General features: G+C 32.4%; 1 protein-coding gene across 4 annotated transcripts in view; it reads right to left on the reverse strand.

Moving 5' to 3' along the window:
* The window catches only part of LOC130897369 (tolloid-like protein 2), a 246,522-nt gene that overhangs the window by 129,970 nt on the left and 95,986 nt on the right, over positions 1–20,566 (reverse strand). For all 4 annotated transcript variants that reach the window (XM_057806196.1, XM_057806198.1, XM_057806195.1 and 1 more), the window contains exon 3: positions 8,566–8,661. In XM_057806196.1, the coding sequence (XP_057662179.1) occupies positions 8,566–8,653 (88 nt within the window). In that variant the 5' untranslated portion in view covers positions 8,654–8,661. The remainder of the gene's footprint in view (positions 1–8,565; positions 8,662–20,566) is intronic.

Raw genomic sequence — 20,566 nt, forward strand, 5'->3', positions numbered from 1 at the left:
AATAGGTTGAGCCAATTTACAAGTCATTAGGCTAAGCCTCTCAGCCGACAAGTTTTTGAAATACTTCACACTATGTATATCCATGAATGCACGGTGGCCTTTAGATTTTGCTTTTCTCGGTTCGATTCACGCAAATGCAATTTTTTTATGCTAATATATTTATAGGAATATTTTTTTGAGAGAATTTAATATTCTTTAATATTTTATTTGTGGAATTAATTTTGCAAGACTAATTAATTATCATTATAACTGAAAATTTAGTCCTATTATATCAAAATTTTTATTGCATCCCATTAAGTTAACATTATTTAGCTGTAGGGCGCGGAATTTGAAGAATAAATTCAGTTTATCAGTACGTAAACAAAATGGAATACTCTGAAGGGCCAAAACTCATTAAGAATCAAATATTACACTTTATTTAACAATTCTTCATTAATAAATGAGTACAACTATATAAAAAACCAGTACGTATACTAATATTACTTCCGGCTTTTCAATAAAATCTTTTTAATTGCGTATGATACATTCGATTATATTATAATTGTGTTTACTTAAAACTGTAAGATCCTTCATAAAATATTTGTCAGCAATAAATCAAAACAACTACTTCTTGAATTACTCATAGGGACTTACTTATGAAAACTGCGACTTTTATCTCCAGGTATTGGCTCTTTTTTGCAGAGTACACAGTAGTAAGACATATTCGACAACAAATGTTTAATAATCTTTATCACATTATTTACATTGGGCAAATTTAATATTTATTTACAGACGTACTGGTTACGTACGCATTTTACCGTTGATGATTCTCTTTCTCTTTTCATTCGCAAGACGCTCTCACATGTAGGCATGCCTACTCTATTGGTAATATCTCTATGGAACGAAGTCGGAGGCACAGCTAGTATGCATTATGAAGCTATTTGAATTTTTGAGGTTAGATGTCACTTTTGTGGTTAGATGCTATTTATTATAATTCCAATTATTCCCACTGACTTCCATTCCAATTAAAAAGGGCTTAGTTTATCATCAGCTCAGCTCTGCTCTTACTATAAACAAAGTACGAGGGCAGACATCACAGGTAGTGGAAGTGCATTTAGAAAAGTCTCGCTTTTCTCATTATCAACTATATATAAACTACATATAGTTGACCGTGTGTGTCTGATGCCGGAAATTTACACATTTTTGCACCCGACAGAAAAACTTATAATAAAGTCTACAAGAATATTCTAGATTAATTCTCTATATTTAGATCTTTTCAAATTCTTGAAATTTAAAATTATTCATTTTTGTTACAGGGAAATATATTTTAACGTTTGTTGTGGTATTCCAATAAAGTATATTTCAAGTTTTTAAAACATTGTATGTAGTAATTTTCAAAAATTAATAATCTCAACCAAGTAGACAAAACCTTGTAATGAAAATGTGAAGAATTGGTTTAAGAATACGATTATTTTTTAATAAACCACCATTCAATTAGGTGAATTCAATTAAAAATTATTTTTCTTGATATTCTTTTTTCAAATATTCAATTTTTTAGTGGAGTTCAATAACAAATTACGCTTGTCACAAAAATTTCATAACAAATTTTCTCCTTTATTGTTAAATTACCCTTAATCTTCAATTTCAAGTAACGATGTATAATAATAGGAGAATTACGGTATTTGTGGTATAAAACTGTCCAGTTTTCTTCTTTTCTTTATTCATAATACTCCCACTTTTCAATGCAATGGTGTTAGCATTCAGAATTGAATAAATTACATCAATTGTGTCATTAAAGTTTGTTATTTTTTATTGTTTTATTGTCTAAGCAGAATAATCCCAATCTTCATTTTCAAAGTGTCAAGATTTAATTACGATTGCAGAAATTATCCAGATTGTCACCCAGAGTTCTCATATCACTTCATAACATAACTTCCCTTTGGTCAAAATACTTCATTTTGAGTTTTATTTTTGTTCGCTTTTGTATGTGCTCTCCTAGAATAAAAACAATTTACTATTTAGTTTATTTAAAAGTATATTATAGAGAAAAATGTTTTAAAATAATGATTCATCAACGTTATCTACATCTTTTCATTCCACTAATTCCACAATCACTGTTAACGAGTGTTTTAATATAGAAACAATTTGTCAGACGGGTCGTGACGATTCGTTATAAAACGTGAATCAAATGACAAATTTGAACCGCGACTAATTCTTCACTCGTGTTTTAACAGCAATATAATCATGCAACATCCTAAAACGTTTGCAACTGGCGTGACTTTATGAAGGGTGCTTTTCTCGGTGATGTATTTGTCACGCTACCACCTCATCAACAAAACAAATCGTTTATTGAATTAATCTCCCTTAATCTTGTCTCATTCAATGATTTAACCGCATTCCGATTATCTAATTTTTGAATTTATTACTATAACATTCATATTTCGATAAATGATAAACGGAAAATAAAATTTCATCAGAAATAATTGGATATTTATGTTTAACTCAGTTTTTCCACATGTTCAGTATAAACACAATAGTAATAATACTAATTGTAAGTTATATTTAGAGCCGATTTATTCACGTTCTACTAAAGTGCCAAATAGTGTTGATCTACTTCCCGACTGTCCCATAGACAAAGAAAACAGTAATGTTTCATAAACCATCCCTGAAGGTCCTCACATTTCTGCCACTTATACTTGTTGTAGTTAATTTTGTTTAAAAGCAAGCAAATATTTTCATAAGTTTCTTTCATCTTCACAGCATGAGCAACTGGTATATACGGTTTTAAATTTCCATCGTGTAATAAAACTGTATTTAAACAAGTCAATAAATATGCGCCACTCACAGGGATTATGCTCAATATCAAGTTCCTTCATTAGACCATCAATATCAGTACATATACACAATGAATTTCCCATACTGTAGAATGCAGAAAATGTAGCAATTCTTTTTCTGAAGGTTGTAATTTTTGTCTATCTCTCTAACAAGTTCCATTCCTCAAGATGCAAGAAGCTCAGACTGTTGCTTTAATAACCTCAAATCACGTGCTAAATCATTCAACTCACTGTTAACAATCAAATGTGGCTCGCTGGAACTGGTACTTGGAATGAAAGTAGGGTTGGTGCATTGTTCTTCCGAGCTTCCTGATGATATGTTGTCTCCAATATCTTCTAAAACAATATTTTTTAGATCTAAAGGCGCAATCAGTACTGGTAAATCTTCGTTATGGGGAACAGGTCGTATAGCAAATTTGGATACTTGATCTTTATTAGAATAACCTTCAGTCTTAAACAAAAATTGCAGTCGTCAAAATGGTTAGTAGGTTTCCTCCATACCATTGGAATTGCAAAAGGCTTTTGCTTTGCTTTTTTCCTTCCCATTCATCCATTGACACGTCACAACTAACACAGCACGCGTGGGGGGCCCACTGCTTGTCTTGGTCTCCAATTAAAGTACCAAAATATTTGGAATAGGCTTTGTAGCAATGTATAAAATGATTTTAGAGAAGTTTCATATTAATGTATCCTACAATGCATATTGGTCAGTTTTCACAACATCATTTAATATCAAGTTTGGACTGCCGAGATCTGGCACGTGTACCATTTGTGATAGATTTATATCAAAAATTAATTTATGTACTGATTTAGAAGAATGTGTAAGTATTGAAACAGAAGAAAATCTTCATCTATGTAAGGCTGACAAATTCTATAAGATGAAAAGGCAATGTAAACTTAAAGCAAAGCATGTGTTTATCGTTTGATTACATGCAAAATTTGCCTTTGCCCCACATTCAAACTGGTGATGTTTATTTTGCCAGCCAGCTCTGGTACTATGTTTTTAAAGTGCATGATTTGGCAACCAATGATGCAACTTTGTTCATGTATGATGGAACTGTTGGTAAGAATGATGTTACTTCTTTGTTGTTGCATTATTTTAATAGGACAGATATAAGCAACAAAGACTTAGTGTTGTTAAGTCATAGATGCACGGGGCAAAACAAAAATTATTTGATAGTTAGATTCCTTTACGCTTTAGTTCACGTTTTTAAAATTTTCAATACCATCAAATATTATTTTTCTATTCGAGGACATTACCGACTGCACAACGATCAAGATTTTAGTTCAATTGTGGCAAAAAAAAGAAAAACACTGCAGAAGTACAGTCTTACTGGGATAGAAATATACCAGCAACAAGAGAGAAGCCTTTTCTTGTTAAGATTGTGAAAGCAAAGCAAAAAGATAATTCTAATATGCCTGAAGCCATTTTTTATACCAAATCCAAAGCTGTCTATGAAAATAAAATCAGTAGGAGTAATTAAAATAACTGCTGAAGTAGACTATATACAGACTAAGCAATCTTACACAGGTGCCTGGAAAACAATACATCTGCGAAACCGGAAGAAGCTTGGTATAGAACTAGCATTAAACTTCCTGTATCAAGGTGAGATTCAAATCAAACCCCAGAAGCTAGATTTTCTACGATGTCTTGCTAAATGCCTGAAAGTTCCCAAGTATGTCCACTATTATCTCAATCTACAATCAAACCTTGCTCAACCCAGCACCAGTACTACTACTGAACCTGAAGTTGAAATAGACAGCGAAGACAATAGTAGTGGCGCAGAAGATTAAGCAATGATGCCGATTTTCTTCGTGGTTATTACAACTTATCATTGTTTAAAAATAAGCATTTCTCTTAACCTTTTGATATTGAGATTGATATTGAAATCTTCAGTTCCATAGAAATTCCCGTAAAAACGACCATTGTCCACAGAAAAAGCAGAAACTACGTGGTTATTTCAAATATTACCAAAATTTTGATCAATTTGTTTTGGCTGATATTCGCTAATTATAAAATAAAATCTGTCTTACATGAGAAGGAATCAAATTAAGCAAAACGTTGAATGACATAAAATATTTTCCACTTTCCCAAAAAAGTCCAAACTGGTGGTTTTTGTAAGAACGTCCTCAATTAAAATACCTTTAATTCTCATAGGTTCAAAACTAAATTTAGTGCATATGTATGTATATTTATGTATATGTATTTAAGCTAAATGAAAATAATGAAAGTTATTTGATTACAGTATTCTTTTGTGTAAATTTTATAATAAATCATTTCAAAATCTACTCTCTACAATTGAATTTCATCCATAGAAATCATGCTTGAGTTTCTCGAACTAAATTATTCAGCGTTTCGTCGCTAAATAAATAAAATTTGTATAATCTGAATTTTCCTGGGGTGAATTACCATCTTTTCGCCAGAAATTCCGAGCAAAGATGTAGTTCCCAGTGGTAAATGCATACTTAGCTGAAGGCGATAAATTTCTAGATAGCGAGAAAAAGAGTATGAAAACACTTTACTCAAAGTGTAACGATAAAGGTATTTTCACGATACCAGACATTCCGTTCAGCTAAAATGAGAAATTCGTATCTGCTAATACTCGGAGCAATTTAGAAGCTCGTGAAAAAATCACGCGAGATTATCGATACGAAACGATATACAGTATGGTAAAAGCTGAATGGAGTATATTCAGACCTTCAGTTACTTCACATCACATGCGGTTCATCAGTTCCTTGTATCATATGGTGAATAAAGTGCACGCTTCAGTGACAAGTCTCAACCATCTTTAGACAAATTTTCGATACGTTTTATTATAATGAAGCTCGAACGACCAACACAACTCACAAACGGAATGGAGGCTCTTCACAATGACTTGTCTTCATCATTTTCAACGATTAAATATTGTTGTTATTGTTTCGTTTGGGACGAGAATCAATAGTTAACCCACGTCTTGTGATGGTCTCTACTTCGAAAAACATTAAATTAGTGAAAGAGAAAGAAATTGTTCTAATTGACCGGCGCCTAAAAACAAAAGAAGCTGCAGCTCATAACGGCATTTAATAAGTGTTCTAAGAATCATACACAAACATTTAAATATGATACAAATTTGATAGATGCCTCGAATTTTCAGCGCAATCCAAAAGGAGGAGGACTAAGAAAGTGTAATCCAATAAATTCTGTAGCCGGTGCATAAAAGGTCATAAGTCAGTTTTTACGTAAATGGGGTTTTTAGTCAAGATATGTTTAAAAGAGTGTATATTTAATGTAGTTAGAAGGATCTAAGTCTATATAAGCCGTAAAGTAATAGAAATAAGGTACAAAGAATATATTTATCAATACAGGTAACCGCGAAAGACAAAACGTCATAATTAAACACAAACAAGGGAACTTTGCGAGATAAAACTGCTAAAAGGTGAAATGTCCACAAATTTTATTAATTTTTAGAATGCAGAATCTCTTAGAAAGATATATAAGTATATATATACACTTATATCCTTGCTAGTAACGTTTATTTAAAGAAGCTTGATTATAATAAACTGAATTTAAAATTCAAAAAACGATACATGCTCAAGATGTTGGAACAAGAAATCGTTGCAGCGAAGAGCTTAAAGTAAAGAATTAGATGGGCATCTTACTTTAGCAGTTTTGGCATATGAAACAAAAGCAGCTGACTAGAAAAATGCTTTAGACAATCCTTTCCATATTACATGTGCGTTTGACTTGACAGCAGGTCTTACAAACTCCTTACTATTACAAACTGCTCTTCGGGAGAATGCTCGCATTTTATGTGGACAGAATCCACTGTGGAAAGAGGTGCCAATTTAATAGCATCTTGCATTTTTGCTTCTTAAAAAAGTATTCCAGCAGAAGTCGAGCAAATTGTGCTTTATTTCTACACATGTGGGGGTCAGAACAAAACTTTCTTTATTTGTGCAATGTTTTATTATGTTATTAATCTACTCCAAATATTAGAAATCATAGACCATAACTTTTTAGGACCTGGGTACACTCTTCTTAAGTGTGATGTGGACCATGCCCTGATAGAAAAAACTAGAACAACCGTTCAGTGGTATTCATCTGCCCTGAGACTGGTATATAACTATTTAGATCATCAAAAAAAATTAGTTTAAGGTGGAAAATCAAGACCGATTTTTTCTTTTCTCGAAACTTCTCTTAAGAACCTGACCCTTTAAAAACAATTATTTCAAACTCACGAAAAATTCAGTGGTTAGATTTCAAAATATATTAAATGATAATGTGTCGAAAGCGGTTGACGTGAATGTGTTATTTATATTAATGCTCTTTTAAAAGAAGAAATGAAAAGGATTGTTAATTTGAACAAAAGTCGTTTTGGGTGAGGCAGTGGATTCCAAGAAGAAATAGATTGGGAGCATCAGAAACTCTGTTGAAGGAGCTAGCATTAGAGGATAAAGAAGGGTACAAAAATCATTTAAGGATATCTGAGGAGCTGCTGTCAAAAGTTCAGGATGTGATAAGAAAACGAGATACAGTGATGCGACAAGCAATCTCTCCTAAATTAATGCTACAAGTTACTTTAAGATATTTAACTGCAGGAGATTCATTTGCAACGCTTGCTTCCGTATAACGAGTACCAAAAAATACCATTTCAAATTCTCTAGAAGTGTACACAGCAATATACGATATATTAGATTAGATTTTATTGAGGTAAGAATACAAATTTGGTAAAAAAGTAGTCTATTTAGTCTATTATGACAACCGTTATATGGAATGGTTAAAAAGATTATAGCATGGCTTGACTTACAAGAAGACTGTTGAAAATTACTGAAAATTATATTAAAAAATGTCTTCTGTCTTTGTAAGGTCCAAATACATAGATCATCAATTTGTTCCGCACTTTTTTCAGCTTGTAACAAAATTTAATTTGTTGTTTAAGATTCATATTTCACTCCAAATGCGATCCAACTAAAGCTATAGTAGCAAACCAACAAGTGTGATCCTTTCTATTGTATCCAAGATGAAATAACTAGTCACCACTTTCTGGTTTAATTAATTTCATTGCATGAAATAGTAAGTAAAGTACTATAGATTCAAGAAGTAGAACTATAGCAGAGCTATAGTAGAATAAGCAGAACTATCTTTGCTTCAAAATCAAAACAGAAACAGGAGTATTTTACTCTGTAGCTTTCCAATCCTGTATAAACAAAAAGATTAAAAAATATCTTCAGCATACTGGGTTTGGAATTAGGTTATAAATTTTTCAATATTTTAAAACAATTGTTAGATAATCCTAGGGTTGAAATAATGCAATTGAAAAGAGTGGTATTCACGGTATTTTGCGTAATTATCACGACACCCGACAAGCAATATGTTGGGTAAACTAGAAGGACTTTTAATGTCCGGTCTAAAGAGCACTTAGTTCATTTCCAACATAAATGGACTTGCATGCATTTGAAGGTATTGAGGATAAAGAGCATTATCCTCACAGATCCCTCTATAGTTTATAATTTAAGGAATAAATATGTAACTTCTATCCGAAGTTTTTCTCTCTTGGTTGATGAAGTCTACGTCAAACAGTGTAATTTTGAGTGTTGGTGTAGTGTAGATAGTATGTACAGTATTATTTAAAGTAAACTGCAGCTTTTCCCTACTCCTTTCAACACATACGAGATGAAATAGATGCTACTATAAAAGTTCTTCTAACGTATCTTTTCAATCAAAGCTCTCACTTCAATTAAATATTTAGACATAATTGTAAAGAAGACTTACCGCTGGTAACCTGAAGACAAATAGCTTGTAGGCATAGGATCGACAGTACAAGTCTTCTCCCTGAGGTGTACCGGTTATCTGGGGCCATACTGTGTCCTGAAATAAAATAAACTATCATCAATGGAGATATGAGAAGATCATTTATCATTTAATTAAATATTCAAACACATTACTCGTTTTTATTATAAATTATGACAGGAGCCATGAATCTATTATACCAAGTTAAGTGTGTAGCAAACAAAACAAGACATGGCCTATCCGAAGTACCGCTTTTAATATGCGCAGTAAATTATTACCGTACTAGACGCAATATTTTATGTATGTTCGAACAATAATCATATTAGTGTAGTTTGTGAATCTCCGCATGAGCTAGAACCATAAAAATATCAACGTCGAACGTAGTGACAACAATGACAAATTAAGTTCCAAAGCTTTGACTTAGCCGTAAGTCTAGTTTTGAGATTATGAGTCTGATTGGCATTTACTCTCTGCATGAGCAAGCAATTTATTATCGTTTAGTACATTCTCTTTGACGGCTATTTATAGGTTCGTTCCAACCCATCAAAAATCCGTCCTTTGTACGGTGACGATTCTGCGCAAAAGAAATTACGCGTTCCAACCAGGCGGTTACCGTTATACGAACGATTCTTATTTGTGTTCCAACTGACTTAGGTATCGTTTGTGAAATCTTTCCGGGACGGTCGTTTCGATAATTGGTTGATAGCAAGTACTGTTACAAGAACCGTTCATAGCCAGAGATTGCGCAGAAAATATCTATAAACGCTTCCGATAACCGTTCCAAGTACGGTTCGGACTAGCAGATTGGAACAAACTTTATGAATTTACAGCTCTGGAGCTCAGTAGTATCTCACAATTCGAGACAGAAAAGGGGAAAAGGTATGACTTAATCCTCGGAAGATTTTAGTGTGTACTACCTCTTTTTATAGATTGTATAAAGTAGTAAAATATTATGTATAAATAACAAAAACGTCAAATGAAAAGTATTTATTGAAAGAGAAATACAATTAAAAAAAAATAATTTTCATTTCAATGATAAATACATACTTCTAAACAAAGTGAAGAAAATTTCAATTACAATTTCTTATGAATTACTGCAGCAAGCTACACACACGTAAGGCTTTTGGGAGTGAGTGCCACATTTGCTACAAATGATTGTAGATTTTGAATTTTTTTTTTTTTTTTGGCGATTTCTGCAACAGCAAATATGACATCGACCTGTTGTTTCTGCCTCTGGAGATGCATTCAAATGTTGTTCAGAACGATTTCGCAAGTATTGACTCCAGTATTATGTACGTAGGAATTCCATTTATATTTTCTGATCTTTGGTGAACTAATGGTTTTACAGACTAAGTTCTAGTTCTTGTAAGTAGATTAGCCTCCGATTTGTTTGTTCGTTGCTATTCCAAGTTGGTATGCTTTCAATAAACAATGTGTATGCATTCAATGTCGTAATATCAGTGAAAAATACAGACATGGGCCATTCTCTTGTTGGTCTTTTTGTAGAGTGTTTTCTGACCATCTGGTCCACCGTATCTACTCCTCCCTTAGTTGAGTTATAAAATAAATTCACGTCACTCTCATTATTTTTAAACTCAGCATTGATTTTTGCGACGGAATGTTGAGTAGATAAAAAATAAGCACCTTTTTTAATTTTTCACGAGGGATATGTGATACTAATATAACGGGTGGTTGCCTTGGTGCAGGATCATTAAACCAAATATCGTGATAGTCCAGGTATGTTTTGACGAATTGCCTCTTCGTTAGTGTGCATAACGATAATAATTTCGTTCATAAAAAACTTTTGATGAATATAGTTTGTACTTTTCCATTTGGCCGCAAACCTGCTTTTTCACGCAATATATCCTGTAGAGAACGACGGGAAATTCGAGGTACATCTTTTATATAAACCTTACCATTATTCGCAACAAATCGTGTCGATAAATCTGGAGCCACTTCTTCTTCACTAGATGTAGCTTCACCTATTTCTCTAACATGATCTTCCTCATCACTATCACTTGAGGATTCGTCGCACTCCATAACCTCAAAGTCCGAAATATTTTCCACTTCTTTTTCAAGTTCACTCTGTGAGAGATATCGACTCATAATTGCACTTGTTTGAAGAATTGTATAAAAAACAAACTATTATTACTATTATTTGCAAATTTGTTATTGAGTCATCAGGAACGCGCACAGGCGGATTTCAAGTTGAATCAAGTTGTGTTGGATCAAGGCATGGCCCTTTTTAGCCAACCGATTTTGAATTTAATTAGAAAAATACGACTTTGTACTACGCAGTATATATTCACGTAGTAGAAACAGTATCGATCTAGAAACAAGTGTAATATTTTTTCGAATTTTTTCTTGAAAATTCAAAGAAGATAAAAAAAATGTCTCAAGGTGGTGCTAAGTGCCAAACCATGCGAGAGGTGTTCCCATGAAACCGAAGTACTGCAATTTGTTAATTGAAATATTATGATTCACACAATCGAAAGCCTCAAAAAAATTATATGAGAAGAAGAATATAGTATATCATTTGTTAATTTTTTACTGAAAAATCCAAATTGATGGGTAGTAAGTGTTTTATATTCAAACAGAAATGATAAACGCCTTTTTTGACCAATCTTTCAATTATCTTGAATAACGTGGGAAGAAATGCAGTTTGGGCGATAATTCTATACTTGATCTCTATCTCCTCCTTTACCTAATTATAAGTTGAAAGAAACTTCACAGATAGCGATGCATTCCTAACCATTATTAATATAGCCTAAGATATTACTGCTCGATTCTACAGTTATCATTTTTTGTTGTGAGGGAACAAACTCCAAATGAATCTTTAGGAAGTATGCAATTTATTGGTTGTGGACTAAAAATATATGAGATTAAAAGCGAACGGGCCCTATCTTACTCTCAACACCATGCAAGAAAAACAGACGCTTTCGTTGAAGGCAAACTAAGTAAATAATGTAATCGTTCCAAACATTCTACATAACCGATTTAACGTCGTATTTACATTTCTAAGTGACAATTTAACGTTGCCATTACTCGATTAAGCTGCATTCCAACTAGATTCCCATCAAGATTGTGTTTCTGTTCATTATGGTAGACAAGCGACAACTTGATTAAATCAAGAATTTCCCAACGGATTTGTACAGGTGGACCCGTATTATGCTTTGCTATATACCCTGATCTCAATTTTTCACTTAACGTGAAAGAACAATTTATGATGATATAGTAGTTCGTATTTTTGCTCCTTTAACGTTCATACAGTGAGAAAATACTAAAGTCATTCATGATAATTAAGGAAATTCAAATATACGAAACGCATATTTTCATATTTTATATATTATATGCATTTTTTAAATAGTAAATAAAATATTACGCAGCAATGAATGAATTTTGAAAACTGTAAAGCTTTGGCAGGCGTTTCAAGACCAAAAAAATTATGAATCTGTTATTCTAAAGCAATTGCTTTAGTATGACAGTGGTCAGATTTGTATAAGATACGCGATCAACATTTTTTCGTCCTACGCCTGTTCCTGAATATAATTTTTTTCTCATTTTGTCAGATGTAGCACCGTACATGAATAAGGCTGCGCAAAATGTGAAAATATCTTACTCCAGCTCAATACATCTAACACGTCTTGCCTATGGGTTAAATAGGGTACAGAGATTAGATAATATTTACCTTTTGTGAATAATTTAGTTTCTATAAAGATTTTTGTCAACTGGAAGATGTAATATCAGAGTTGTCTGACGATTATTTCCAATCCCTCGCCGTGATATTCCTATTCATATTCAATTCATAGTCAACTCTTTACTATTTTATAACTTTCAAATAACATTTTTGAAAACATGCTCTTGCTTATTCGACTTTTCTTTGAAAATGACAAAGTTTTGGGACATTCTTCTTCTACTTATCACTACAAAATTCCCTCAACAGTCACATATTAGGTACCAAATTTGGTATTTTCAAGTTAAAAGGTTTTTAAAAAAATTGATTTTTCTTTATACCTTGAGCGAAAGTAGGTACTTTCGTCCCTAGTAGCAAGGAGGAAAGTGAAAAATTTATGTAAGTGATACACGCGCGCCCTCTGTAACTCGGGACTATTTCTTCTGACGCTACATCAAATTTCTAACTGCTGTCATTTCGCAAATGTCGGGGCAGGTATCAAAAACATGCTTATCAACATTTAAATTTGAAAAAACTAGAATTAACAACGTACTTTTGACCGACTCTGAAGAAATATCTTATACACTACACGGGTCAAAAGATGGAAATCTCGATCATACGCGTCATGATGCCCTCGGCTTCTTTTCGAGAATAATAACGTGCAACTTGGTATAAAGTTAATTTACCTCCAATCGTAATATTTTGAGTTACCCTATAAGCCCCTGCTATGTATCGGCTTTTATATTGTATATAAATTAGTGGTTATTTGAACAATCAATTTTACCAGCGCGAATCGTATATTTCGACACCCAAAAACTGTTTATAAAAACTTAATTCTTCATATTTACAGAATTGTATTATTTTTTGTTATTTTTCAACATTCCTATTGATATTGAAATCAATGTTGTTAATATTACGAACAATCTCGCGATTGGCCGGTCCTGTCCAGCTACAATGGAATGTTAATAATCATCCAATTCGTGCAGCGCCTTTGATTTGTTTTTTTATAAATGGCGGACGCGCCTTGATGAACTATTTATTATTTGAGGCGGTTTATTACAATATTTCTTCTCTAGAACCTGTTTATTTATTTCTTATGTTTCTTTTTGTTCTAGAATTTTGTAGAATTCTATTTGTGCTGTATAAATAAGTTTATGTAAAGCAGTTAGTTAGTAGTGTCAAGAACGAATTAGTTAAAGTAATCGCATAAATTATTTGAATGTTATTTATAAGTAAATTATTATAAGTTAAGTGTATTATTGTATACTGTGTAAATAAATAAAGAACATAGACATTGTGCTTAATAATTCACCCTACGAATAGAAAGAGTATATATAAATATGAAAAACGTTACATTAATATTTCTACAAAATATATAGTGTCTTAGGTATTACTTCTTTTGCGTTTTAATAAGTTTGCATCGTTTGGATTCTCCTGAATGTAACTCGCGTTGAACAAAAACTAACGAAGCCATTAGCAATTAAGCGTGTACCGTTTCTAATATATCAAAAAAGCAGCTCCCTCTCATGGCCGATAGCATCCGCTGCAAATTTATTTTTAGGCAGTAATCCAACAACCCAAATTGAAACTCGAGCAAGGCTTGGAAATACTGATGTGATTTTCTTAGTTCTTAGCTTATAGTATTAACAACTAAGGAAAACAATAAAACTTTGGCTTTTGTTGGTGAACGCGGGAAACTGATTAGAAAGAGATAATTCGATAAAGGCTAAGAAGTTGAAGGTATCCGAGAATCTGTACTGGAAAGAAAATAAATGATTGATTGTTGAACTTCACCTTTTAGCTATTATTTTGATCGAACTTAATTGTACTTTTGGGAGCTTACTATATTCCAAACAGATAGATGAAACTTCGAAATCCTGATTTAGGTAACACATATATTACGAGATGCTAACTTAACGCGAGATTGTATTTAAAACACAAGTATTACTTTTTCAGCATAGCAAATGAAAATATAATTATTTCAATTTCAATTACACTGTCTGACACTAGACCTTGTTACGAGATTTGTATTAGCACATAAATAATTGAAGAATAATCGAATTAAACGAGTTTATTCAATCGTAGCCATCTAAATGTACAATATTTATTGTAACTTTGGTGGAAATACTGTAAATGTAGCTATAACTCCGAAATTATGGCATTTAGATATTTCCGATATAACTGACGCGTTCCATACATAAAACTTACTCTGTATAGAAAATGTAAATAATAGGGTGAGCCAGCATACTAATTCCTTTTTCCGTATGCCCCAACAAACAAATCAAAATATTAAAAATTATAATTTCAAGTACAAATATCAAAAGATCCTGTAGGTCCAATAGGTCCTGTAATTTAATCATCCTCTTCCATATTTTAAAAAATAATATTGATATTTCTAAATGTGTGAAAAAACATCGACTAACTCAACTGTAATTATATCTATCAACTTCAATAATTCCAACATTAACTATCATCTACTGTCTACCATTATCCTCTTTCCCTTAATGCTTTGGCCAGTCGGAATGGTCTTTTGAGGCACTTATTATCAACGTGAAGTACAGAAGCCCTTCTCCTTTCTCGTCCCAGTGTCTTATCGTATTAAATTTGATGAGAAAAAGAAGTTAAACAGACGGAGAATTCGAGAAACTACACGAAGTCTTATTCTAGTTAGTCTGCGGATACAATTAATGATGGATCTTTAAGAAAAATTGTGATCATATCAACTCAAGAGTTAATTTTATTTACTTGAGCCAATAGGAACGATGTAAAAAAGTGTTCGAGGGATATAGTTTGACAACGGTTATTATGAAAAATTATCCAAAATTGTTATTTAAAACTAAACAAAAATTCAAGAGCTAGAAATTTTTGAGCAGTAGTTGGATCAAAATGCAAAAGAGTGTATCGATTCGGAAGAGCATCTTTGTGAATAATAACTGAAAATTGCAAAGTTTAAATAAAGAAAAAGTTGTAAATCGAAAAATATTGCCGGAAAATGAGTTTAATTTTGTTACTCGGGGGGTTTTAGAGACCTATGACCACTAACATCATGATGGTGATGAGCTACGAGATACCTGGTGCCCAGGTTAGATAATTAATACAACATCTCCTGGGCGTACTGATGAATATCACAATTAAGGCGTACAAAACTACACGCTAGAATCTCACCTCCTACAAATGAAGATTCCATAGTTAATTTTACTTTACTTTATAGACCGACTATGCTAAAACCATTGAGATGAGATTATTAAATAATTATGAAACAGGGCTGATATAGGTTTTAATATTCAATAATTTTTTTGTCGTTTGGTTTTGAAGTATATGAAATTAATATCATTTTTAACTGTATCGATAGGCAGTTTTCAATAATTATGGTACTCCTCAGCATCGAGTACTGTGACCATAATGTTGATGATTCGAATTTTTCTGACAGTTTCGTAAAATGAACTAACAAAGTTATTTTGTAAGTCTATGAAGCTACTTTAAATAATTTAATATTTTTTTCTTGATGTGCAAATCATTACCAACATCGAACGTTTTTAAAACAGTATCTGTAGTTATATTTCCAAACACTAAGCCTTCGAATTTCATCATAATCAATAGTTACCAAATCTAAATGATTATTATAAAATACACCAATAAAGCTATTCTCATATGGAAAGTTGACAGCAATAATAATTGTGTTTTTCTCTTATAACTTCACAAGAATTTAAAACTAAATTTGTATACGAAGTATCTTCAATTGTGTCTCTATCTTGTAGGATATCTACTTAAATTAGCCCTCAGTATCCCATAATACGAAATTACCATCCTCACTTTATATCTTGGTTTCTATTTCTTAATAATTGAATCATGATTCATCCTCTCTTACTAATTTTACAAGAAAATTTGTTTTGTGTTCAAACTGCGATAAAAGACGACTGCAAATCTTTTTCCAAATTTACTTGTATGCAGACAATTTTCAGGTTTAGTTTGATAGTTATTATATTTTGTACTTGGTCGACTCTTCACAAATATGGGTAGCACCTATTTAGAGAACGCTTATAATGCGTACGTCCAAAATCTTACTGAAATTTGGGGCTGAACAAAGTGATCTGAGAAGTATAAACAGAAAAGTGAGTCTGTACAATGCTGGACTGCATTCCGTATATGCAATGCCTACTGCATCACATCCACCACAGCTGTTCTGGTCATCGACGTCAAGGTCTCAATAGATCTTATGACAGAGTATTATCGCCAGAGTATTTGAAATCGCAACAATGAAGAGGAGGCAGAAGGAATTCTGTGTTCAAAAACAAAGAGCTGAACAGAAAACTGGAAGAACTGGTAGAACTCCAAAAAAAGGTGACGAAACAAAACACAACTGAGAACCATCAAGACATGAGCAGGACCAAGGAAAAAGAGAACTCTGTAATGAGGCAAGAAAAGGGGCTAAGTAATATTAAATTGGAAGTACCTGCTGGCAACTAATGAGCGATAAAGGTTATGATTTTAGTTGGTAGATCTAGTGCTGTAAGGTCCAGGACTCCTTTACACCTCTAAGTTTGTTCATAAGCAGTTCCCTTCTAATCGTAAGATAAAAACATGTGGTAGGATAATTCAACTATTTGCCTAATAGTCATGAGTCGATCTTGCAGCAAAGGATCAGGGGCTTTCTCAATTTTTTCGTGTGTGGTAGCTAATATCCGATGATACTGCATCTCGGAATGTTCTACAAGATCCATTTTGATACCAAGACGTGACTTTTCAAATGTTTCAACAGGTTAAAACTTGTAAATCTAAGTTACATTGTAATGAGTCGAAAGATAATTGTTTTGATTATTAAATAGGTCAGAAGAGGGGTAAAGTATTCAGCCTTCATAAACTGTATCATCGATAGCTTATTTATGTTCTATTATATGAAGAACTTATTAGCAAATAATACAATTAATGATAACTCAGCATGTGGAACAATATCTCATCTTGACATATCAAAATTTCATACCAAATTCAAATCTGCATTTAGGTCGAGGCCACTTAGTTTCTCACTACATTTACTAAGTTGGAATTTCTGGAATCGTTGGCGATATTTATACTTAATATACCACTACACCAACAATAACAATTATACTGTCTGACGCGCGTTTCGATAACCAAGTTATCGTCTTCAGAGACTGAAGGTAAACTATAATCTAATAACTTGACTTACCTGTTTTATACTAAATTTTCTCACCAATCAGCCACTTCCCGCGAAAAACTGATTCCATCGAGAAAACTCCTTGACGGGAATATTCATGTTTATTCTTTGACTACACTAAACTAAAGAGTGGGCTGTAAGGAATTGGCCCTTTGTCCCTATTTAAGCTACTCTTACTTCTAGCAATTTCAATGCTCTCAAATGCATCTAATAATTTATTATTGGATACATTTTTTAACAATTTTATATTATTAATATTTATGCAATTATTGTGACTGGCAGCGTGATCGGCAATATCTGATTTTCCGGTCCGTCTATATTTCAAATGAGCTATGTGTTGTTTAAACCGGACAATAACGGATCTCTTAATCTGCCCAATATACTTTCGGTCACAATCACCAGAATTTATTTCATATATACCATTCTATTCCAAATTTGGTATTTTATCCTTAAGATTGCCCAACAATTGTTTTAATGTGCTGTTGGATTTATAAACCAATTTTTTTAAAACCACTCTGCTAAATATTCCTTCCAATCCTCTCCTGTAAAGGTATCAAAGGTATCTTGTATTTTACTTTGGGTTTGGAAAAAAGTGGTTTCACATAGAGATTTCTTCAACCTATGACGATTGATTAACCTATTTACAATTCTTTTTTCATAACCGTTGAGTACAGCTACATCCTCAATGAAGAACTTTTCCTTTTTGTATCTCTCGATGGTGAGTGGAAAGTGGATTAACCGATGTACCAGAAAATGGATGCTGGCCATCTTATATTGGATACAATGAAAAGAATCAGCGTGGATGTACCTGCATGTAGCGCATCAAATTCTAAGCTATTACTATTCCTAATTACTAAAGTATCTAAAAATGGTAACTGTCCATTATTCTCCATTTCGTAGGTGAACTTTATAGATGGATATTTTGAGTTGAGTTCCGAAATGAATTCGTCTACGTTTGCCTACGTTTGCGTATATGGCGAAAATAACATCCACTTATCTGTATCATACCATACACTTCTTTTAGAGGAATAAAAAAAAAACGGATTCACCACAGTAAATTCAAAGGATTGGTTGCAATGAGTATTTTCTTGATTTTAAATATTTTAATAGTTAAACAACACATAAAATTTGAGATAATAACATCAGAATTGGTTATAATTTCCAAATCAAACATATTTACAATCAATGAAAATGAAATTTCATGCAATCATAGATTGGTAAAATATTTTGAAGAATACGGATTCGAGTTACTTAATATACATCTATTTTGTTATATTCCTTATATACTCCTATACTCAGAGGTATAATTGAACAGCTCTTTTTACTAAACTTATACATACCTCAAAAATTCAGTCAACAGTTAGATGTTTATAATTCTTTCTTAATTCTATTTTCGTGGGTTATACAAATGTTTACGTATGCATAAATGAATAGAGCTAAATCGATGTTTCACATAACCTTAAAAAGTCTGTAGTGACTTGATTGCCTCGAAACCGAAAGGATTTACACAAGCTATGTGTGTTTATGTGGAAAAAATCTACAGGTGCTAGGTCAGGTGACCATAGTAGCTATTAGAAGGCTTCTTTTACCAGAAAATGAACTGTGTTGTGACTGTGTTTCGTGGTTTATTTCTTGTGAGTGATTCGTAATAGAGACAATGTTGTTTTGTATTTTGAGGTGCTTATATACTTCAAGTAATCTTCACACCAAAAAAACTCACATAAAATGGATAAATTGTTTTTAATATTCTATTTTAATTGAAAAAGCTTCAGACACAATCATCGATGAAAATAAGCACTATAATCTCCACGTGGAAATGGATATTTGTGACTTTTTAAGTTTAGTTTGAATTTAGATTTGACATTTGATATATATCTGATATATGCAGGATCCAGTTCACCTAGGAACTTTTTTTCCACTGAATTTGATCAATTTCCTTCCTACTAAGAAAAAATTAAAATAATGTTTACTACAGCCTAATCAACCATAAATCTACTGCAATAGTTTTTTTGTAATTTTTCTAAGGCTTTCGTTTGGGCAAATCTTGATATTTTTATCGATATATTGCAGTACTACGGTTTCAGGGGAATACCTTTCGTATGGCTCAAGTCATATCTTACGAACATAAGTCAGCTCGTAAGGGTTCATACAACAATGTCTTCTTGCAAGCCAATAGAATGTGGAATGCCTCAAGGCTCAGTACTAGGTCCTATTTTGTTTTTTATGTTAAACGTTGTTAATGAAATAAAAAATTGAAACTATTTCTTATATTTGTAGCTGAATCTCGATGAATATAGCGTGTTTTTTGAATTAAATGGGATACACGTTTTAAATGGGACAAGTTGACTTGCAGCTCGCCGTCAAGGGTAGTCAATGATTTTTTAGTAATTATTACTTACATACTTCTGAACGTTATGCTTTGTCTACAATATTTGAAGAAAAACTACATTTTGATATTTAATATTTTAGTCTGCTTTGAATCTTCCCTCCAACATTCCAAAAAGTTTCTGCTTGAAACTATCTTCTACATTCTCATTCTTCCTTCCCATTCGAGGGCTCCCTTCTATAAAAAATCCAGCTTTTAGCCATTATTCTTAATTATTTTGTTCCTTCAAAATACTTCTTCAGTTTCGTAATAATATTTCAGTTTCTCATATTTTAATTCTTGTTTACAGTTTTTACCAAATTTGTCATGAAATACTGAAGGACGGTAAAGTATGTGATAGTATCAAAAAAATTAAGCGATCCTTGAAATTAATTATTATTTCCAAAAAATTGTGTTCAACCCTATCAAACATTTTATGTAATGTAATTAAAGAATGTAAATTGAACCACAAGAAGTTTGACGTAGATTTACATTTTCTCTATGAGTTGAAGTAGTAGGGTGTTAAATTTCAAATTGGCCCTTGCATATTCTAGATGTTAATAATTTGTAAACAATCCTTACAGGTGGCAGTTCAGCTGGTCTTTTGATTTTCTTGAATATAATAATTTTTTTTTTCAATCGATATCTATCCACATAAATGAATTTACGGTAACATTTATTATATGTTGAATTGAAAATTTGTCTTTCACATTCACCACGCCATTCAATTCCGCTTTTAAAAACACATTTCACCCCCTAGAGGACGGAAGAC

The sequence above is a fragment of the Diorhabda carinulata genome, chromosome 8 (genome assembly GCF_026250575.1).
Source record: "Diorhabda carinulata isolate Delta chromosome 8, icDioCari1.1, whole genome shotgun sequence".
NCBI classification, from domain to species: Eukaryota; Metazoa; Arthropoda; class Insecta; order Coleoptera; family Chrysomelidae; genus Diorhabda; species Diorhabda carinulata.